Below are 23,507 nucleotides of genomic sequence, written 5' to 3' on the forward strand. Positions count from 1 at the left end.
GTCTGCTGATATGTATTCCAGCTAGTTCTGTGCCCCAGCTACACTGAATCTGCTGGCCACTATCTAAATAACCTGGTGATACATGTTGTGGGTTGTTTTTTTTTAACAGAAGAGATTCTGTGAAACATACCATCTCTTCTACACACCCAGAGAATTTTCTGAAACAAACTGCAGATGCTATTACAACATGACAGTATTGTGTGACTGCCTTACTGGGTTTTGTTCAATTACTTATATTAGTGTCTTAACAGATTAATCAAATTATATTTATGTGACGCTTTCCAGGGGGAAACAGGATTTGCTGGTTTTCCTGGACAACCTGGCTCTCCAGGCAGACAGGTAAAAAAGCCACCAAACACACATGCGCACGCATGCACACACACACGCTCCCCTATATAAATGCTAATGATTCCTTCCAAATGTACCTGCTTATCAGACCCTTTCCTTTTCTACAGTTGTAACTACTTTTAAGATTTACCATTTTCATGATAGCCATAGTTACCTAACCCAGTGGCATTAAATAACAACGTAAGTAAACATTCCTGCTTGGTGCATATGAGAGTGGAAATTCCATTTTGCATACCATAGGAATTGGTTAATCCCAATTGTCAATAGTTACCTTTAACTATACCAGTATAGTTGTCTAATCCATGAGTTGTAGTACTCTGCAAGTTATTCGTGGTTGAAATGCATTTCCCAGAGACATATGCTAGGTAAATGAACCTGCTATTTAGGTAACAGTACAATCCTGCAAACTTTGGTCCATGAACTAGTATGATAATTGGCATCAAATGAGGTGGCAAAATTTGATTCAGATGGGCTTGTTTGCATGAGTTACCAAAGTCTCTTTGCATGTGTTCAACCTGTTCACATAAGCAGCTTTTCCAAGATGGTTACCAGAATGGAAATTGGACTCCTTCACACCAGCTTTGATTAAACATTTCCTACTTTTGCTCACTTAGATGATACTAGCCATTTTTGTTTGTTTTAGAATACATGTTGCTTTCCTGTAGTGTTTAGAAGCTTAAGTGTCATATCTGGGGAGCTAATCAGTTAGAGAGGAGAATATTCATCTGAAAAGCATGGAAGAGATACTTAATACCATTTCAGAAGACCCAGGTGCCAGTCTAGTGACACTTCAGAGTATAAACTCATGGAATTCTCTTCTTCAGGCTGCAGAACCAATGATCATATTGTAATTCTGACTAACAACAGACTCTTGAACGAAGGGAAACTATTATATTTTCTATGGAATCTAAAATGCTGAAGCACATTCAGAATGAAAAACCAGCTCTGGATGCTACTCTAGAAGGAGCAAAGCAGCAGTGAATCTAGCCAGGGGAAGCTCTAGGGCGTCCCTGGGGTAGGGTCCAGGTGGTACAGTGTATGAGCAGCAGGAGGAATGAAATGCTGCAGTGAAGAAGATGGGTGACAGGATCATCAGTAGAGACAGCAGGGCTGAAAAAGCTCATCATCGAAGCTATTATCAAGTTATCATCAGTACAGAGGATAAAAAACCAATACTGCAGAAATTGTGACACTGATGAACTTACCTCTAAATATTCTGAAATACAAAAGTGAGGAAGTGTTTATTTCTCTCTGAAATAATCTTTTTGGAAAGCGGCATATAAAACAGTAACTTTCCTTCAAGCACAAGTGGTTGCATCTGTGAAATCAGAGGAATGACACTCAAGGGATTTTAGTAAGCATCACCTCTGTTATAAATTTAAGGTTAAGATGGGAACACGCTCTCCATAATCTGTGATGACAAAAAGAAATAAACTGTGTCTGGTCCAAGCTTCCCATGAGTAGTATACTGCTAAAGACACAGCTGAAAGTAGAGAAATAAAAAGCAACAAACAGGTTTTCAAGAAGCAGGTTTACAAATGAGAAATGACAAGCACATGGAGTAAATAAGTAAAAGTACGATAAAAACATCTGTTTTAGTCACAGGCTTACTTGTTTGAAAGCTAGGACTGCCAGGAGAGTGCTAGATCAACTTCAGCCAAGATTTCGTTAATATAGTCATACTTGGGGAAAAAATAAGTTGTCCATGGATGTTTATTTTTCTGCCATTTGCCCATTAGCAGCTTCACAACAACGTAGGACCATTCAGATACTGATTAGACATTGCATGTCTGTCTTAGTAACAGAAAGATCATGACAGTCCATTACTCCCCAAAACTAGAATCAAACCTTAATGTTGGGTTGTTAAAAAGTTCTCACCCTGATGTGCACATTGTTTTAGTCAGGGGCGTCATTAATAAACTTGAGACAAGATGTTGTATAGGCAGAACGGTGCATTTTTCAGTCTCCATTGATAATCCCAAAGCCTGAGAAGCCATCAATTAACACTACAAACAGTAAGCAAAGAATAATTAATTGTTGGTAGATTATACTGGAGAAAAGTTTGAATGCCTGTAGTAATAACTTGGAAAGATGAAATTCCAATTGCTAATACACGGAGCAAAAGAGAATGATTCAAGTATGGACACAACTTTAAAAAAAAATCAGGTTAACTCACACAGGTGTGCAAAATTCAGAATGATTGCACACATGCTGTAGTTTTTCTTGAAAAGCAACTGAATAAATCTGATTATTCCTGAAAAGTGCAGATCTAGCTAGTCTGTATCAACTGTTCATCTGGCCTCACCAGATGTTGCTTATGATCTCACATATACTGGAGGAACAAGGATATGATTAAAATCCCTCCTGAGAATAACCCACCCTCATGTAGATTTTCTGAAATAAACACATTCAAATAGAATCTAAGATACATTCAGATTTAAGAGAAAGAAAGAGTCAGGAAAAAACCAGTTGCGTTCAAAGTAGATTTCATCTTTAAAAAAATGTTAACTTTTACTTAAAGCAAAGAATGGAATTCAAGGAATTCTTGGCATACCTTTGGGTCCTTAAGTCTGGACATTGGCAACACTGTGTGCCAGCAACATGCCCTTGCTGCAAAAGCAGCTGACGGTATCCTGGGCTGCATTAGGAAAAGGATTGCCAGTACACCGAGGGAGGTGATTTTTGCGTTCTGCTCAGCACTGGTCTCCATCCTTGGAGATGCTCTAAAGCTGCCTGGACATGATCCTGGGCAACCGGCTGTAGGTGGTCCTGCTTCAGCAGGGGAGTTGGACAAGGTGCTCTCCGGAGGTCCCTTCTAACCTCACCCATTCTGCGATAAATATGAGAAAAATACAGAAGGCAACTTTAGACAAAATACAAGCGAGGATATGAGTCCTGTTGAAATCACTCTGAGACCATTTGTCTCTGCTACTAATGGAATGAGTCTCATTAAAATAATGAATGGTCTTTACAGGAAGTGCAAAATGTTCTTGGCCATTGACATTATATAAAGCTACAGAAACTTACAGAACAGTGTTTAATGCTTAATAGGGATATCAATAAAACTGATAAGTGATTTTAAACTTTCATTTTAAGAAGACTCCAGATTATACATGAGAGAGATGCTTCCACTGGATGTTTTTGGCATTTTTGTTTTTTTTCTTAAACTGTTGGCGAGTCAAGTCTCCTGAAATTTTTACGGGAAGAGGAAACAGTATCAGTCAACAAAATAATCCAAACATATGTATGCCACTATGTAGGAGTGTACCAACAGTGAAAAGACAGCAAGTATAAAGCTGCCATCCAGAGAGGGTCATAAGACCTAACAGCCTAAATACAGGTTTTCAGAGACCACCACTGGAATTTGGCACTTAAGGAGATACCAAGAACTGAAATTTTTGACCTTGGCTCATTGACTCTTGAGTTCTTTCTTGTGTTCTGGTTGTGTCATTTTAAAACAAAAGTCATATAAGACTTGGGCCATATCCACCTATTATACAAATCTTTGATAGTTTTATCATCGTTAAATTAATTTTAAATGTCAGAATAATTTGTAAGTTTATCCAGGAGAAGGAAAAATGCTAGGTTTATTTTTTTTCTTTCCTGCCACACAGAAGGCTCTTCTCTGTCATTAGGGAAGATAAATTTACTTTCCTCTTTAAAATAGCCAAAGATGACACAATGGTGTTATTTCATTATGTGAGATACAGTCAAAGGAAAAAGGCCAACCAAAAGGCCAAAGGTCAAGAGGACCTTAACAAGCTGTAAGTGACAGCTCCAGAACTGTTTAAATATCATATAGTTACCAATTTAAAAGAAAAAAAAAAAAAGCCCAGAAAGAGGCATGGGCTCTTTGTTTTCACTTGTGTAAGAATGAGTATCCAGTTTTTCAGTCCCAGTTCTCCTTGTCCGTGTCCTAAAAGGCCCTGAACTCCAGTCCCAGGAATGCAATCTCACTACGCGGTTCCCACATTCACATTCTTGTTCTCTCAGTTCCCGTTTGCTGCAGAGAGCAGGGTTGATTCCTAATCTACAAAGCAAAAAGTCTAATACAATTTGCCACATAAGAGACTTCCCCGAAGTCCACTTCACTTGCAGTTCTACATATCAAAATCCATGCTAATTTAGAAATCCTCCAAGCAGAAGTGATTTTCCTTGCCATTAGTAGGCACTTTTATGTTTCCCCAAGGCAGATATTTTAAACTTCTTGTAAGAAGTTTGACTATCTCTTACCATCAATAGTTTCTGTCAGACTGTGAAAACTCTCTTCTTAATGCTTATCTGTCATCATAGAAATAATTTCCAAATTCTGGTATAGAATTTTAAAGCAAATAATTACAGCTTGGTTGTTAAATCAAAACATCTCAATTAAATAAGGTACTGATTTACTGTAATTGATTTGTCTTCACAATACATGAATGAAATCAAGTTCAGCAGTTACAAGTTCTGAAGAGTCAAATATATATGTGCGATAGGTATATTAGTGTTTAGTCATTGGTATCCTGAAAGATAATGATTATTTAAAATCTTGTTGCCTGGTTTTAAATGCTGTGAAGTGTCAAAATCCAGTTTCCCAGGCGATATGTGCCACATCCTTACATACCCCACCATTGTTGCAATTTTCAGTTACGTGCTAGCACACTGCATATTTGTATCCATCAGTAAAATTTATTCTTGGACTCTTACAGGGGGATCCAGGAGAAAAAGGGCCCCCAGGTCCTCCTGGAGCTGTTGGAACTCTGCTGCCTCCTATAAAAGGTTATAGCTAGTCTACAACTATAACTAGTCTTTCTGCTGTATGAAGTGTGTAGGACCTATTTTGCTAAGGTGTTTGAAAGTGATCGCTAGGGATTCAGGGGACAGAATCATAAAACATTCTTTTCCTAGTGGCCACATTCTGTGTTTGTTTCTCACTGATCTAGAACTATGTTAAGCATTCAAGTTTCAGATTAAATGTTTGCATGATAGATCTTTATGCATGCAGTCACAGGTAGATCTGCAGGACTATCCCGTTATTGGACCTAAGCATATTGAGGAAAAAGCTATGAAAAATAATGGTGGATAATGGATGACAAATAAGAAAACCAAGCATCCCGTTGTAATATAGAATTCCTATTTTCAGAATTGCCACAACACACAGATTTTAGACTACAATTAAGCTTCCTATTGCATAGCATGGGTGAAATCCTGGAATGAGTACTCCCAACAGAATACCTTCCTACTTAAACCTCAGGCTGGGTTTTTATGTCCCAGCTCCCTTTATCCCCATCTTTGTAATCTAATTGGTGAAAAGGTGTGTGGAAGTTCTTACCTCATAGCAGGATGCAGTGAGGAACAGCCAAGCCTGCTGCCTGGAAGGGATTTTCTTTGGCATCTCGCACTTGGGGAACCTGTATTGTAAGAATATTTTATCAGAGAACTTCTCATAAATTGTATTCCTAGTGCAACAAACACTGGTCATGAACACAGAAGTTACAACACAACCCCAGTTCAGCAGAACCTCCCTATTAGATAGGGGTCTCATCTGAAAATCAATTAAATTTGGTTTCCATTGCCTTCTGCGTGTTTCCAGCCTATGCAACAAAAGACTTAATCCCATGCTTCATATCTCAACATATAAAATTAATTATGTGCATGGTGTGTCAGTAGATACATTCTTCAGACAGAGGGGCCTTTAGCAGAATTGTTTGAGAACAGAACTACTACCAATGTTTTGTTTTTCCAATTTAATGAAGCCATTTATATCTGATTCTCATTTTCTTTATCACTATGTAATTGCAATTTTTAAACTTACTCATTATAGCAATTTTGAAAATATAGTTTTTAAAATTTGGGTCATTTCAACTAGGATGATCCTGAAATGACCTCCCTCTGTGCACTGCCAAATGTGCATAACATGAGATGCACATTTATTTTAAATGCTACGTGTATTTATTTTGGGAAAACATTTCTCTCGGCATTCTGAAATGCGTAGCACAAAGATACTGCTACGGAGTGACAAAGACTTAAAACTTTGCCCACAAAATGGTCAGGAATCCATAGAAAAGTAACCAAATCCTCCCACCTTAAAATTAAGTTGTTACACATTTATTCAAAAATGTTTCACAAAGACGAAAGAAGTTCCTGTATTTTACTTTTGTGTAGTTTCCAAATTATTATTTTGGTTGCACTTTAATTTAGATTTAAGCTCTCAATTGCATAAGGTGTTCAATTCACATGTTTTTATAATTCTGTGTAGGTCCACAAGGAGATCCTGGATTTCCAGGTCCTGCTGGTGATCTGGGGTCAGTTGGACCAATTGGTCCTGCAGGCCCACTAGGAAGACCAGGAGATGATGGAACAAGTAAGAGAAGTAGGGGATAAAATGTGAACTATATACCAGTAGGAGAGAAAGCAGCTAAAAGAAAACTGGTTTTTGTTCTTGCTTGAGGCAAGTCACTAACATGAGGATTTGAGCTCTACAAAGAGTCGGTAAAAGTATTAGCTCAGCACTTAGTGGCCATAGAAGAACCAAAACAATCCAAACAGAACATTAGGAATTACTAGAACAGAAACGGAAGACAAAAGCAGAATGCTGCTGTGCACTGTAAATACATGGTATGTCTGTAAATGGAGTGCTGTGCTCAAAAATTCTATTCTCCATCTCAAAAAGATATAAATGAAGGTGAGAAGGATGACTTTGCTCTGTATAAGGAACTAGATTAACTGGGATGCCTGGAAATTAGATAATGGGGAGGAGGAGAAGAAGGATTTGAATGTCTAAAGCAGGAGCCCCTTTTCCTGGGAATCCTGGGAAACCTAAAGATTTAGATTTAAGTCTTTGTTATATAGGCGTTCTTCTTCAGGACAGTTCTGAATGGTCTATAATTTCCTCCTTGGTATCTTGTAGTAGTTGTTACTATGAAGCTGTATGGGCCATATACCATTATTTTCTTTATAGGTCTGCCTGGACTGCCAGGAGTAAGTGGGGCACCAGGACCTCAAGGTTTTCAAGGTGACCCTGGTTTCCCTGGAACAGGTGAATCAATTCCAGGAAGACCTGGATTTCCTGGACCACCAGGCCTACCAGGACAGCCAGGAAGACAAGGCTTACCTGGACTACCTAGTAGGTTTAACGGCAATTTATATGGCGAGAATATTCTGCATGCTAATAGATCCATTGCTTTCGTTACTCCTACAAAAAACATAGAAGTGAAAAGTGGATTTTGACAGATTTATCAAACTTTACGTTTGAAGTAGAAAATTTTTTTTCCTATTAGTTGTCCGTCAGTGAGATGTCAAGATTTTCATAATTTTCTGTGTGATTTAAACCCACAAAGTAATATACGAGAAAAATGTTGCTAGAAATATATCACCTGAAGTAAGAAACACAGCAAACTGTGTAGGAAACCCAAATCAGCATCCTTTAGTAAAGAAACAAGAGTCGTAAAATTCTACAGTGGATAAAGGAAGAGATAGTGGCAATGGAAACAACATGTGTCAACATCAGCTGTAGCCAGACTGACTCTTGTAGTATGATCTATAAGCAACAACTTGTAAAGCATTTCATAAGATCTCTAGTTTTTCACATGGGTATAACAAGAGAAGGGAGAAGAGAACATGTGATCCAAGTTATGGAAACAGTCAACCCAATTTATACTAGATGTACAATTTGTTTTTTCAAAGGTGTCATCTGTACTGACAGAGGGATCCCAGGAGAACCTGGAGCAAAAGGTCAGATAGGCCTTCCGGGAAGAAAAGGTGAAAAAGGAGAAAAGGGTAAGTATGCCTGAATAGCAACAATTTAAATATGAGACCTTCGCCACATACATCAGACCTAAATTTGCAAGAAGGTTATGGTAACTTGGAGCGTAAGGCCCATCGAAGTGTGGAGTTAAATGGCCTGTTAGCACTGGGGCTTCTAAGTCGGTAGAGTCATGTCAGTGCAGCGGTTATTCAGCACTGTAAAAGGAGACTGATATGCTTCACTCCTTTGAAGGCCATAATGAGATAAAACCGTCTGTGCACTGCTCACACAGAATAAAAGGGCCGTGTTATTTTTTTTGTATTAACTTTGCAGCTGTTTCAATGTAGTTTTGATACATTCACATAGGAAATCAAGGCCTGTGCTCATGTAGTGCTGGTCCTCCTGGTCCCCGTGGTGTGCAAGGACCTCCAGGTACTCAAGGAAGGAAAGGACAAATGGGATATCCTGGAAGACATGGAGAAAAGGGTGATCCAGGCTTATCCGGTGCAGTGGGATCACCAGGGCTCCCTGTGAGTAGCTTTCATGAGCTTCAGTAAATAAATAACATCAAGTTACCTTTTATGCAGGAGGCATTTAAGCAGAGTGGTGGAGAAACTGCCTTGGAAAACTACCTGAAACTTTTATCTACTGTTGCTTATTACAGTCTTGTTGGAGGATGCATTTTATTGGCTTCTGTCTGATTTCTTTTGCGGCAGTGGGCAGAGTTTTACACCGAGGGACAGAATCCCATACTTCCTTTTTGGGGTGATCAGGAGGCTTAGGAAAGCTGGTCTATGTTCATTTTGGTTTGACTTGGTTTTACTTTTAGTTTTGAATACCCATTGTTTTTCTTGAAAACATTGTAGATGCACAATTTGCTCCACTGAAGATGATTTTTCAGTTATTTCAAAGGAAAGCATTTCCAGCAAAACCTTATCAAGGTAAAGAATTGCATGCTCTCAGCAGGTCAAGATGGATTCTATGATGCAACATCTACCTGGGGGGGACAGGGCCTGAAGAAAACGGAACCCTCTTTTTTTCAGGCATTTCAAGTCATTTTCTTTATTCCCTTTTTAGAAATTAATTGAAAAACTTAATTTATTTGATATGCTTAATTTATTTTATAAGGCAGTCTGAACATAATGTAGAGTCTTCCACTCGTGCAGACTCTGAAAGGCATTGCGATTTGTTAGGTTTTATCCCTTTTACGGTTCCATGTTGCTTCATAATCTCCTGTTTTCAGTCACTACTCAGCCAAAGTATGTTCTCCACAAGGATCAGCTACTATAGGCAATGCCTTGTCCCTCTAAGCATACATATTATAAACGAGGCTGAAATGGAATAAAAATTTGTGCTTCATATAAGTTTATCTTATTCACCACAGCGAGAAATAATTCCAAACACCACTTTAACTCCCTTAGGAGAACATTATAAGATGATTTATTGGACTTGCTGTGATTTTGTTCCACTTGTTCAGGTCTGGCATGTGGACTGTACATCCAGGATGCTGCATAGCAAAATGATGCCAAATAGAGGTTTTTTTTAATATATTTTCTTGCGTGTGAGACCAATTCTTTGAAAATATAGGTAGATATGCTTGGCTTTATGACTCTTCCATTATGTTTTATTTTGTTTGGGGTTTTTGAGGTTTTGTTTTGTTTTAATAGCAGAACTCTTTTTCACATGAGGAATTGCTTAAAAGTTTCCAGAACATTTTATTTCAAAAGAAAAAAAAAAAAACCCAAACATTGTGAGACTGAAGGAAGGAGGTCAAGGGGCTCTGCCATTTGAGTTCCAATGGTTCCACTACAAGCTTTGCATTTGTTTTTATTTTTCTTTTATTTGTTGTGTTACTTTTGAAAGTATGTTTTAGCACTTGTGGTTCTGAAGTAAAGCTTGAAGCCTTGTCCTGAACACTTTGGTATTCTTAGGTTGCTTAAGTGGGAAACAAGGACAAAGTAATCATTTTGAAAAGAAATAATTCACCTCAATACAGACATGCTTTGGTCTAATGGATTTCCTACACATATATACTTTTTCCATTTTTCTGCTCTCTTTTCCTCCCAAATGTATCATTTCACTTTTCAAACACTAATAACTCATCACTGCCAACATGACGATCTAGACATTTTAACAAATAGTCACTGCTTGTTTCAGATACACCACATTTTTCAGAAGTCTCCTGCCTGTTTTATTGTTACAATGATTTACAATTACTTTATAAATTGTGTTTTCTCCACCTATTACAGAGGAAACTGGCTAAATAATACCCCAGCTTTTCAACATTAGTGGCCTTTTACTTCTGTGTAAATTTCACAAGGTAAAAAACATATTTACCCACATGTACTGTCGCAAGATCAGACCCTTACCAATGACGATATGCAAACCACACTCTGCTTGAAGAACTGAGAGCATAAATCTACAGAAAAACATACAAAATTACTTCTTTTCCTCTCTAAACCTGTCAAGTCATAGATTCTTCTGACAATACCAGCTACGTAACTAGATGTAGATGAAATTTTTTTATTGGCAGCTTTGTGGGATTTAACTCAGCAAAAAAAGCGTCACTTACCAACTACTACGTTCGCATCTGGGAGGACAGCCTTATCCAGCAGTCACCACACTCCACAGAATCCCTTCCTGTGTAGCCTCGGTGGATTGTGGGTTGAAGTCTGCAGTGGGAAGAGTTTGTGAATTGTTTGCATCTTAATATTCTTGCATTTACAGCCACAGCTGTATACGGCCATGGACCTGATTCTTCTTGCATCTTATAGTTGTATGTCTGTGCATTTGGCAGAGTCAGGCTGAAAAAGCCAGGTGCCATTTACACACATCTTCATAGACACAGAGAGAAGTGTTTCTTTTTGGCATGTTACTTAAATTGGCCTGGGTTTGGGAAACAATGCAAGAGCAAGACATAGATACCTAACATTCCCCTCAATTCCCACATTGATTCCTTGCTAGAGATAACTGACTTTTTCTTCAATGGTAAGGGTATACCTGGTTCTGCTGGACAACATGGTGAAAAAGGAGAGAAGGGAGATCCAGGAAGAGTTAGAATAAAAGGTAAACACACATTTTATTATTAGCCCTTTTGTTTCCTATACAATGCCTAGGCAATAGTGTGAGAAAACCATATTCATCTACTCTTTATTAAAGTCACTAATTTAGTAAGTGACTGAAGCCTAGAGGTCATGTATATCCTGACTGCTTTCTTGGTACCATCTCATTCGTTTTCTTCTTGCTGAACGCAAGATCAACACAGGATTTTGTGGTTTTTATTCTACAGTTGAGCTATAAAACAGTTTTAACAGCTCGTTATTAATGCTAACAAATGACTTTTCATGTCATCTGATTGATAATCAGGGTCTTACAGGGGTCTTTATAGCAAAGATTAAGCAGGATACAATTATTGTGAAAGCATGAAGAAATACTATTGTATAGAAGCCACTCAAAGTCTCAATGTCTATTAAGATTCCTGCTCCTATTTCTAAAAATTACTCTTGACCAGGCATTGAAGAGAAACAATAGGCCACCAGTTGCCCAACTGAAATTCTTGTAATTAAATAGATCAAAACCTCTCCACAGTTTGGTTATGATTTGCAAAAGGGAAAGAAATAGAGAACAAGAAATTACAGCAATCTGGTGGCTAAGCTTAGTTAGAAATGCTAAACTAATTATTCAGACAAAAGATTGTCCATCTTATTGTTCGTGAAAAGTTAGCATAGCTTTGGATGCCTGTGTTTGTTTACAGATGTTGGAGCAAGGAAAACATTTGCTGTTTATTTGCAAAGGATTTCTTGACATAGCAAAACAAATCTTTGGGTTAGAATATTTTTACTGTCCTTTATGCAAAAATTACATTTTCATACATATCAGTGCAAAAGAAATCTAGGGGTAAAAAAAAAAATAAAGAAAAAATTAAAAACGTTTTTGGGAATATTGATGAAAATATTCTGCATCATATGGCATTGCTATATCCTGATTTCACTGAAATCAAGAATAAAACTCTGAGTGACTTCTATAGCAAAACATTTTCACTCTGTATATAGCATGAACAAAAGCCACATTCTCGTGGTGCCTGTGAACATGTCATTTACAGAGAGACCAAGTTGTTCCATGACGTGCCCAACTACATACTGCCTTACTAAGCCTAAAATACCCCATTAAGGAAATGTGAATTCAAGAACCGGAGATTATCATACCGATACGATGAACGCTTACCCAGCATTTACCTGAGCAGAAATAACAAAACCCCAAACTTACTGCAAATATTATGCTTAATTTTTTAAAAATTGTTTTAAGGAATAAAAGGTGAAAGAGGTCCTCCTGGAGTTCCAGGATTTGCAGGCCAAAGAGGTAACGATGGCAGAGATGGGGAACTAGGATTGCCTGGGGAAAAAGGAGCTGAGGTATGTTTGATTTTCTCACAATTTTTTTCTGTTTCAATTAACATATTGTCTTATGAAAGGGCTAGCTACTTGAAGAAGAGTACCATTTTATTCCATATTCCTAGCAGATTAATCACTTCTATCATTTTATGTTAGGCTAATTGAAACATTATTTCCTTGGAAGTATTACTGTTTATTTTGGTATTCCTGAATATAATTTCTGCATGTACTGTGTGCCAGTATTATGGAATCAGGTAGAAAAAAAACCCTACAAAACTCTACCCTTTGTTCCTATTGCCTTTGAATATATAAAACTACTAATATCATCCATGTGGTCACTTAATTGTGGAAGAATGTTTTCTCCAGATAATGGTCTAACATGGCTTTTGATAATCAAAGACAGGAAAGAAAATAGGTCTTGTTATTTCTTATCAACAATTTGTTTCTTTTAGGGCGATTCTGGAGTACCGCTACCAGGTGATAAAGGATTCCCTGGGGTCCCAGGACTTCCTGGGATAAAAGGACAGATGGGATTGCCTGGTTTGGGGTTTCCTGGCCCTCCAGGAGTCAGAGGTAGCCCTGGAGACTTTGGTGACACTGGTAGTGTTGGGCCACCTGGTCCAAAGGGCCAGAAAGGTAATTTTGAATACTTACATTAAGAACCAAACAACAAAATACATGTTTGGAAGCATCCACTACAGTTTCATATGTATTATATACCGCGTTATTAATTTATAGTGAAATCAATTTTGGCAAGCTCAGTGGTCATGTGAAATACAGCCACTGAAAGGTACAATGCTGTCAGCATTTAGCAGCAGACACTAGTGAGAATATGAATTGCTGGGGTCTTAAACCTGCAAAGCGCCACTTGCACACTATCAGAGGAATTATTTCCTGGACTGAAGAGTATTCCTGAGTGTAAGGATTTGCATGGCAATGCTTTTTTGCTGAAAAATACAACTTTTTTTGCAGGAAAATACAACTCATACTTAGGGCTTTTTTTTAGGGATATCAATCCCTATATAAATATATTATCCCTATATAGATATATCCCTATATAAATAAATATTAAATATATATAAATATCCCTATAATAAATACATTAAGGCTTGTTTTTAGGGATATAAATCACTACGAAAATAAAAAAAAAATCTACACTGATAGCAATAGGTGTGAATCAAAAATGTACATAGAACTGAGATGAAAATACTATTTTTTTCCTGCAACAGAGACTATTGCAAAGACAAATTTCTGCAACAAGTAAAAAAAAATCTTTGTCTTTACAGAATACAACTGTATTAGAACAATTTTAATCACTACCAATATTCTATACAAAATAAGTGTCAAGAAAAATATATTTTAAGATTCTCTATTAAACACTAAGTAATATGGAAATAACAATGTGCATAAACACTCCCTTCTCTTTACCTTTGCACATCTGGTTGGTTAGTTGCACGGAAATACTACAGTAAGTGTTCAGACTCCATTTATTCTAAAATCAAACAGTCCAGTTTCTTTCTCCCTCTCGCTTCAGGTGAGACTGTCTGCATTACGCTACCATACCCTGGAAATCCAGGTCCCCCAGGTTTTAAAGGTGTTCAAGGTATGTTTACTGATGGGAGAATTTTTTGAAATGGAGTTTTAAGTTGCTAATTAAAAAAAAAAAAGAAAGCTATGTTAAAAAGATATACTGTTCTAGTTTTTCAACAGATACATGTTGCAATGCAAAATTGCAAATCCATAGGAATATACTCATCTAACAGAACCAAGGGCTAGACAGCTGCAGTTTGCATGATCAAAAGGCGTGCAGGCTGCCTCCATAGAAATGACTAAATGAAGGTACCTTGAAACTCTGTCCTGCCTCACTTAAAATGCATGAGAGAGTCTGTAAAATATGCAGATGGCTGGAGTCGGATAAAACCTAGAATATGTACATCTGGATACCAGGGGAAAAAAAAGGTGTGCGAGGCAAAGATATGCTGCAAGTCTATAATTTCTAAAACGATATTGCTCGTGGCAAGTTGCAATTGAGCCCTAAAATCTGAATACTCACTAACATTACTTCAACTTTTTCAACTTCATTTATATTCAAAGAACTCTTCCAGGAACTGGCAAAACGTTAGTTGTGATCACCTCCAAAACATTTGAAATGCCCAAGAAAATCCTGATCAGAACAAATGGAGATACTGGATTTTCAAGCTCCTTAATATGGTGTTATGCAGCTTCCTGACATCAGTATTGTGGGTGGTAGCTAAAATTTAGACAGACATGAAAGAACAGGGATTAGCGTATTGAGCTCATCTGCACCATTCCAAAAGCAGCATATAACAGAGGACAATATAAGAATTTGAAACGATACCTGTCATTCGCCAAATTAATATTGTTGATGTCCTGTAACACTGAAACGTTTCAGGAGGTATTTGTTTTTTTTTCTAATTTACTCTGGTGATTTTCAGTCTGCTGTTTATGGATTAGGGAACAAGTCCATTTATAAAAACAGCAACCATACATTTTGGTTGTGACTTGGATGGTGGTACTTGCTCAAAATGCCAGAAGCAGATGACATCCACTTGTCTTCAAAGTACATGAATTTGGATGGAATAAAAGATGCAATGCTGTTCCTTACATCACACATTTTAGAGCTTTTGTCAGGTTTTACATATTTTCTTTCTGTTTCCAGGACCAAAGGGTTTAAAAGGACTCCCCGGTGGCCCTGGACCAAATGGCTTTGATGGGCAAAAAGGCCATCAAGGCAGGCCAGGAGCAGGAATCCCTGGGCCAGAAGGTGAATTGTGCTTTTCTTAATCCAGGAGACCTGCTGGTCAAGCTGTAATGCGTACATGCAGGGTAAGGTAGCTACCATGGTAGAACAGAAGGAAGCACATTTCAATGAAAGCTAATGCAGGACAAATCTTTACCTGTTTCCCGTTCTTTCCTCCAGCATTGCAGGTGCTGCAATAACCTGAAGTTCAGTGTCCAGAACAGGAATATTCTCAGAAAAATGAGAATAATTAGTACCATTTTAGCAAAGGGATTGAACTGGACAAGAGTGATAGTACACAAGATAGATGCTGCCCCAAAGAAAATCACTGTCACTTTCCACAGGAATAGTTACCTCCTTCAGTCCTAATGTATCATTAGCTGTAAATGAGAAACCTGAATTTTAATGTATGTTATTTTCCTTTGCAAAGTCATAATTTAATTCTGGTTATATTTGCATTATAATATTCCACAGTTTGGGGAAGAAAAACCACCCAACTTCTGAATTATGCCTTATTTGAATTTTAAAATCCTATCAACAGGCTTTCGAGGCGAAGCTGGTGATCCTGGTGATGAAGGTGAAAGAGGACCTACAATTGATGGTAAAAATGGCCCTCCAGGTCCACCTGGCATAGGTGGTCAGAAAGGTGTTCCAGGTGATACCACGTATGGTCCTCCAGGAATCCCAGGCAACAGGGGACTTCCAGGACCCCCTGGTGCACAAGGAGCAAGGGGTGATCCAGGCATTCCTGGACTTCGAGGTATGAGCCAGTTTTTATGAAGCATTTCCTTGTGTTCAAAGGAGAAAATCTGAGCAAAGTCAGGACTGATTCAGATAAAACTTACTCTTTACCTGGATCCATAATGGTGACTGTGAGCGGTACACCCTATTTTTCCATTTACACTTTTACAGTTAAGGTTGATCAGACACTGAGGAGATCCGCGCTGCAAGAAGGGGAAGATGCCTTTACCCAGTCCATGGAGTAACAGTGCAGCTTCCTATTCTTACTACTGTTACTTGCTGCCTAGTGGCCATCTGTGCGTAGGGCCTCCTGCTCTGCCACTCGGATAATCCCTGCCTCAGATTGCTTACTCAAATCTGAAAAACTGGCAAAAGGTGGGAGAACACTCAGGGAGAGAGGGGTAAATTTCTTTGCCCAGAGTTATACAATATAATCTTCAATACCTTGGGTGCCATACATCTCATTTCTGAAGGGGATTTTTGCTGGTTGCCACAGATGTCTCCACAGTGCCACTTCCTTCCCACTTCATAGCAAGTATTGCTGTTTCCTTTTATAGGTTTTCCTTTTGCCCAGCCCTAAGCAGACACACACCCCGTCCTGTGCAGGGAACACCTATAGAACTGACCCCAGTGCTGTGTAGCTGGTGCAGGCCAGCGAGCAACTACCGTTCAGCTCCTACACATCAGAAACTAGTTTTTGTGCCATACAGTCATCCTTGCCTATAGGTGAGAGTTGAATTTGTATTTGTTCCTTAAAGAAAGAAGCTCTCCACAACAGCCAATTCTAAATTGCAGAAAAGCATGTTTCCACAAACTATGCGAAAACTAGAGGATAAGTAAGATACTATAACTGAGCATGTAAATTTTAAAATTACAATTAGGAATTCTGAGGGATGGCGAGTAATGGAAGTAAAACATTTTACAATGTATTTTGTTTCCAGGACAGCCTGGTACCCCAGGATTTCCAGGTGCCAAAGGTTTTAGAGGCCCAGAAGGTGATAGAGGAGCACCAGGCTGTCCAGGCTTCCCTGGCCCACCATGTGACACGGGCTTACCAGGGCCACCAGGACTCAGAGGTGTCACGGGCCTGCCAGGACCTCAAGGTACGCAACATCCATCAGGTTGCCTCAAAGCATCTTTTCTAGCAGATTTAATCACATGATTTTTGTGGCTGGCATGACAAATATTTCCATGGGGGCTGCTCATTAGTGGGAGTGTACATTATGTTTTGCACATTTCCTTAAACTCAAGGAATGTATCGTGTGCATCTCAGATGTTTCCCAACTTTCCTTCCCTTCCAGTACTGCTCCTTAACTGGCCAAATCACAGTGTATTCACTGTCAAGTAATAAACAGAAGAGTTATCTCTTATTCTGTCATTACTGTGATAATTTTATCTTCCTTATTCTTAAATGGAAGGGTTTAGGGAGAGCTAGGAGATATATATATATCAAAAGTATTTACTAATTAGTAGGGATTTTTCACAGGGCACTTCTACTGATACATCTCTCACTAAAGAAATACAAGAAAACAAACATTCCAGGTGAAAAATCTAGGCAGAGCCAGGATTCCACCATGGTAGCAAAATTTCCAAATTATTTTGCCATGTTTGATGATATTCAAATTTATACCAAAATCTATCACTTTCTACTTTTTAAATACAATTGCTGAACTTTTTCTGAACTGAGCAAACTGAACAACTTCCTGCATTTACCTACATAAATTAAAGCTCTTTTTCTCAGGCTTACCAGGCTTTAAAGGTCAGAGGGGAGACAGGGGCCTAGCTGGGCCACCAGGAATCAAAGGTCTGAAAGGCTCACCTGGCTCACAAGGTCCTCCAGGTCCTCCAGGCTCCCGAGGACTTCCAGGATTTCCAGGCAATAAAGGACCACCTGGTTTGCCAGGACAACCAGGTACGATAAACATCCTGCAAACCACCACATCTATAACTTCTCTTGTAGAGGGAGCCATTTCTACTCCTGTTAAGGCTGGGAAGTACTTTGCACCCTCCTCCTTTTCCAGCTTCGAGAATAAGACCCTGCAGCAAGAAAGAGGCAATAATAATAGCATCCTTTCTTATTTCTCTTATAATAAAAAGAAAGGGATGGAAATAGTTTGATGCATCTTGGTGCTTTAGTTGTTTTACAGCACTGATATACTTCCCTGTATTATTTCCTGACTATTTGTAATAGGTTCTTGTTATAATATGCTATTATAAGAACAATATGCTTTTTATTACATCCGGACTATATCCTTTACTGATGCAGTCTGTGATTGTATGCTGATGAAGGTGAGGAAATACCTTTACATTATGTCTAATACCTATGAAAAAATGTGACCTTGGTCTCAAATCATCACTGGCTAATGGGCAAAAGTTCTGAGTAAGTGTAGCAAAATCCTGTTCTCCTCTGTCACCTGGACAGTAGGAGTCATGACTTCCAGTAGCCACATGCAAAATCTGGTGGTGTCTTAGGCTATGCATTGTATTTAAAGTGTGCTTTAGTAGGAAATAGTCTCCAGGGGATGGCAGCAGGGAGGAAGAAGATGTTTGTTTGCTTCAAGGCAATCTGGATTTCAAGACAAGTTTGATCTTGGCATGAAAACATGCTCCAACTATTGGTTCTCTTTGCTAGGAGAGTCATTTCTTAAGGAGTCCTTCTAAACTTCCTGCCTTTTGCTTTATACTCTTCCTTAGAATATGAAAGCAACAGCGTAGCAGACTGAATATGTAAATAAAGCATTTAATATTACCAGGAAGCAAAGGGATTCAAGGACCCCAAGGATTCCCAGGACTCCCAGGAACACAAGGCCCAGTGGGAATCTCCGGCGTAAAGGGCGAAGAAGGAAAAATGGGTCCACCTGGGCCTAGTGGAGAACGTGGAGATATGGGATTAAAAGGTTTGTGAAAACCTGCTTCACTCTGTCGTTATGTTTGCTATGTTTAGCTTTGTTACTACTGTGTCAGGAATATATTTACTTTTTCTTCTTTTTATAAGGGTATATTCACTTCTATTTTCAGAGATACTAAATACTAAATCCAGTTATCTCACTCACGAATGCATAATGAAAAATAACTAAAGAAAAATTAATTCCACTCAGATCATTAGGTGGCATTTACTACTAAATCAAACAGAGTATGATCAAACAAACCTTGAATTTTGTCCTGTACACGTTAAACTTTAGATTTTTCAAGTTTCCTATCCTATTGTCTGTGTTCTTCAATCTGTGTAAAGCATGCAGGAAATAATCTCTCTAAATATTTATATATGAAAGGGAATAACCATCTCCAAGGTGCAGTCACAGCCAGTACACTGTGGAGTGGAAAATACAATTGCCATCTTTCATATTCCAGACAAGCAAGGAATAATTCTGATTTAGCATCTCCAGGGTTACTACTGAATTAACTAAAAAGCAAGAGAAGGATAGTAAATTCTGTTAGCAGCGAGCCTGCTGAAACAACTGAGAATTGCATTAGTATTTGAAGGTTTTCTCTGTTAGGGAAGTCTTCACTAATTGTTTTTCAGGACATGTCACTTATGAGTATTTACTTACATTCCATCTGTTTGGTTCAAAGGTGAGAGAGGGCCTCCAGGAGACAGTGGCAGCATTAACATCCGTCTCGAGAAAGGACAAAAGGGGGAACCAGGGTTTCCTGGTGAGAGCGGGTTTAGAGGTGAAAGAGGTAAGTTCATAAAATAAAGCCCTGCGTACATACATTCATCTGATATAAATCCCTGGTGTTTTTCAGAGCTGCAGTAACATCCAGCAACTTTATTGTGTTTAGAGATTCTTAAACTAGCAGGCTAGTTTCTTTGGACAATTACTAAAGCAATGCACAAAGTGTGAAAGCATAGCTAAATAGCCAAAACATAGCCAAAGCATAGTCAAATAATGGCTTGACTACATTGGTCATTATTTTGTTCTGCAATTAACTTCAGGTGAAAAAGGCAATACTGGTTTCAGAGGCACTCCAGGCTTTCCAGGGAAGAACGGTGTCCCAGGACTGCCAGGTGACCATGGTGACACCGGACTGATGGGGTTTCCAGGATCACGGGGTTTCCCAGGACCAAAGGGCTTTAAAGGAATTACGGGTTTTCAAGGACAACCAGGTGACCAGGTAAACTGAAAGTGGTAGTGAAATGTCCTGGACTTTGCAGTTATCTCCTGCCTCTAAGAAATACGATGAAGGGTACTTACTTGTATTGTGGTGACCCATTAGATGTTCCTCCTGAGAAGAGATTGTCAGTATAATAAATAATTAAATTCCATTAAATTCCTTAATGCGATAGTTCAATGCTTTGATGACATTTTAGCAGGAACTGTAGTCAGGGTCAATGGAGGGCCTCTCCCCTTCTCTCCTAGCTGCATGTTGTGTTTTTGTTACATTGCCACTTGGAAGTCCAGGCTATGCTGCACTAATTAGGGGGGTCAAAAAATGGATGCAGTCAAATCTTTAACATTATTCCTAATAACAGATGGTTAGTCACTTACTGCAGAGATCATAACATAGCAGCAGCACAAGTATGAAGTCAATATATAGCTGCTGCTTCATATCTTGCTATATGGAGCAGTCAAGCCAATAGATGAGACAAACCAAGTCTTTTGTGCCCATGCCAACAGCTGGCACAAAACAGAACCCAGGCAAGCAATATTGCTCAAGAACAAATACACAAAACCACACATATATATCCCATATGAATAGAAGGTAAAATTCTTCTCTGGCTTGTACGCCAGGTAGACAGGCACTAAGATTACATGAAGCATAAAGCACAGTTGGTTTTTTTGGTAAAGTGACAACATATCTTTTCTTGGCTTGTCTTTTATTATATTTCTTTAAAGAGATAATCTGTTTTGCTGATTATAGGTCATTATTCAAAAGGAAACACGGAAAAACCTTTACATTTTTACTGTTGCATCACAACATATTTCTGGTTAATGTTTATAGTAAATTTTGGGTAACACACAATAGTATTTGGTACATTTTTATGGTACCTTTTAAATCAAATTACTCAAGCCATCTGTGGGGAATTTAAGCCGTTCAAGCCAAGAGTTAGCATAAACTATAAAAGCACAAATTCAAGATGATTAGCAAGTCTAATCTTCAGTTTCTTGGAGGTGCAAATGGTCAGTGTTAGACATGTAACAAAGACAACCTGCTTTTCTGTTGAGCTTAAGATACAGTTTTCCTATTCGTATTGATTTCTGGTCCGTTTACCAGTGTAAGAGAACCATATGCTCTTATAGATCATTACTACTACACAGATCATATATCAAACATTTTTATTTTGTTTTTAAAAAAAATCAGGGTGACGTTGGCTTACCAGGAATCCCTGGAAATCCAGGACTGACTGGCCCAAAAGGATCTAAAGGTAATGAGTTTATATAGACATGCTTTTGAAAAAGGCAGTATTGTTAGGGTGTATATGCTCTGATAGATGGCAAGTACTCAGTAGAAAAGGGAAAACAGGACATAAGTGAAAATAATTAAAACATGGATGTCATTAGAAACAAGTCTGACTTACCTGAAGGCAAAATTTGCATTTCAGTATATTCTTTAGCACTTTATTCCTTATAAAGTAGGTCTTACTGATTTAGAAGACAAATTTGTGTCAAATTTTGTGGAGTGTTTTCCAAGCTATGATTTTTGAATTCTTGGAACTTCTGAAAGTGTAATGTAACAGATCAGGCAGAGTTCATAGTCATGCATGCAACATTATTTATATGAAAAGATTAAGTTTGCATATTGTTTCTCACATAGGTACAGATTACTCTGAAAGATTTATCTATAAAATTTAGATTTTAAAAAGGTTTTCAAAGAAATACAGAATGGTGTCATCCATATTACAAAATTTCCTTGGAGCAGGATTTCATTACTAATAAATAATGAAATTAAATCACTGCCTGAAAAAAAAGCATTAAAAGGACAGGAGAAATTGTTTTCTCAGCTACATTTTCCATTTCATCAAAAATTCAAGACCTTTTCTGCTAGGGAATATATTCACACAAAAAAAGAAAGAACAATACTCAATATATAAGAGAACTCATATCAAATGTATCGAAAACAAATTTACTGGAAAAGTTATCATTAAAACTAAAGCAGGAAACAGCCAGTAAAGGTGGGGATTGCTATGGCAGGGAATTTCTAGCAACACTTGAACTCGATATTTGCTCTTAACTCTTCAGACAATGAAGCCGAAGACAGCATTAATTGGTAGGAGAGGCCACACGTTTGTACAGGCAATGTAAGGCAAAATTGCTTGGAATTACTGATTTTGAGATAAACAGAAATTTCAGCACAGACAGACAGAATTGTCCTCAGCTAGTCCTTACCAAGTTAATAGACTCATGCTGTATTGATTTTGTACATCCTCACAAAGCTATGTAAGGAGTTCTCTGTATTTAATAAAGTGTTATGGGGAATTTATGCAGTATCTTTCATTTTCAGTATATGCTGTCAGTAGTGGGAAAGTTCATGGAATTTTTGGGTTTTTTTCATTATGAGAAATTTACATGAATACTGCCAGGAGTCATAAGAAACACAAACTGAGTTAGTACTTCAAGACAAGCTGAGCTGGCAGATAGTTTGCATATGCCAAAGCATTTTTCATTCTGTGTCTTCTCAGTCCCTTTTATAGCTGTTAATATCTATGAGTAAATTATCTAATCTTACAAAATTGTCCAGCTTCAGTTTTGTGAATGAAAATTATACTTGCATGAAATTAAAGTCATTGTACCTCAACAGGCCAGAGAGGTGACCCAACTCCTCTGCTTGGTTCACCTGGTCGAAAAGGGCCTCCCGGAGATCCAGGATTACCAGGTACCTCTGTCTGACTGAAGAAAAATTTGGACTTAAGAACTCATTTTCTCTAAGTTTTGTTAGCGGAGAAGGGAGCTCTACTTTCTATGCATATTGAGCAGTATTTTCTATAGTTATAAACCCAGGGATTGGAGAGGTATCACAATGTGTAATGTCTAGCATTGTTCACGGCCAGCATGAACATAGGAGGTAGAGTCTACTATTGTCTAGTACAGCACCGATGAACATACCAATACTTAACCAGAATAAAATCTGGCTTGGCTATATCTTGCTGTATCTTTCAGATATAACCAGAAAGATCAGTATAATTCATTGCTAATAAACAGATGCAAGGATCTGAAGTATTTTAATGAAATTCTTTTTCTACTCAAGAAACCCCTTACTGAACATTTATATTTTTAAACTTATTATGAGATGAAGAATGGGTGACTTCAAATAAATGCTAGATTTATTTTTTTTTCTTTAAGGACTCTGTGGATTCCCAGGAGAGAAGGGTTCACCAGGTATCCAAGGGCAACCTGGAAGACCAGGATCCAAGGGTGACCCTGGATACCCAGGAATACCTGGATTTCCAGGTAATCCCAAAGTTTAAAAAAAACAGTGCCATGTGACACCTCAAAAGATATAGGAAACGAGAAAATGCAGCTCCTCTGTGGAAGAGGCTAGCTAAATCAGAGATCACGTGAAGGTTTGTATTGAAAGCTATTTCAGCACCTATAGACAG

General features: G+C 38.2%; 1 protein-coding gene across 1 annotated transcript in view; it reads left to right on the forward strand.

The window, feature by feature from the left end:
- The window catches only part of LOC134517476 (collagen alpha-4(IV) chain-like), a 74,482-nt gene that overhangs the window by 33,533 nt on the left and 17,442 nt on the right, over positions 1–23,507 (forward strand). Inside the window, exons 17-36 of the mRNA XM_063339014.1 lie at positions 286–339; positions 5,037–5,106; positions 6,587–6,691; positions 7,289–7,453; positions 8,014–8,106; positions 8,441–8,604; positions 11,068–11,140; positions 12,380–12,486; positions 12,918–13,101; positions 14,000–14,068; positions 15,146–15,250; positions 15,768–15,986; positions 16,909–17,070; positions 17,709–17,879; positions 18,721–18,864; positions 19,541–19,648; positions 19,905–20,083; positions 21,272–21,335; positions 22,709–22,783; positions 23,251–23,358. Coding sequence (XP_063195084.1) covers positions 286–339; positions 5,037–5,106; positions 6,587–6,691; positions 7,289–7,453; positions 8,014–8,106; positions 8,441–8,604; positions 11,068–11,140; positions 12,380–12,486; positions 12,918–13,101; positions 14,000–14,068; positions 15,146–15,250; positions 15,768–15,986; positions 16,909–17,070; positions 17,709–17,879; positions 18,721–18,864; positions 19,541–19,648; positions 19,905–20,083; positions 21,272–21,335; positions 22,709–22,783; positions 23,251–23,358 — 2,419 coding nt within the window. The remainder of the gene's footprint in view (positions 1–285; positions 340–5,036; positions 5,107–6,586; positions 6,692–7,288; positions 7,454–8,013; positions 8,107–8,440; positions 8,605–11,067; positions 11,141–12,379; positions 12,487–12,917; positions 13,102–13,999; positions 14,069–15,145; positions 15,251–15,767; positions 15,987–16,908; positions 17,071–17,708; positions 17,880–18,720; positions 18,865–19,540; positions 19,649–19,904; positions 20,084–21,271; positions 21,336–22,708; positions 22,784–23,250; positions 23,359–23,507) is intronic.

The sequence above is a fragment of the Chroicocephalus ridibundus genome, chromosome 6 (genome assembly GCF_963924245.1).
Source record: "Chroicocephalus ridibundus chromosome 6, bChrRid1.1, whole genome shotgun sequence".
Taxonomy (NCBI): domain Eukaryota; kingdom Metazoa; phylum Chordata; class Aves; order Charadriiformes; family Laridae; genus Chroicocephalus; species Chroicocephalus ridibundus.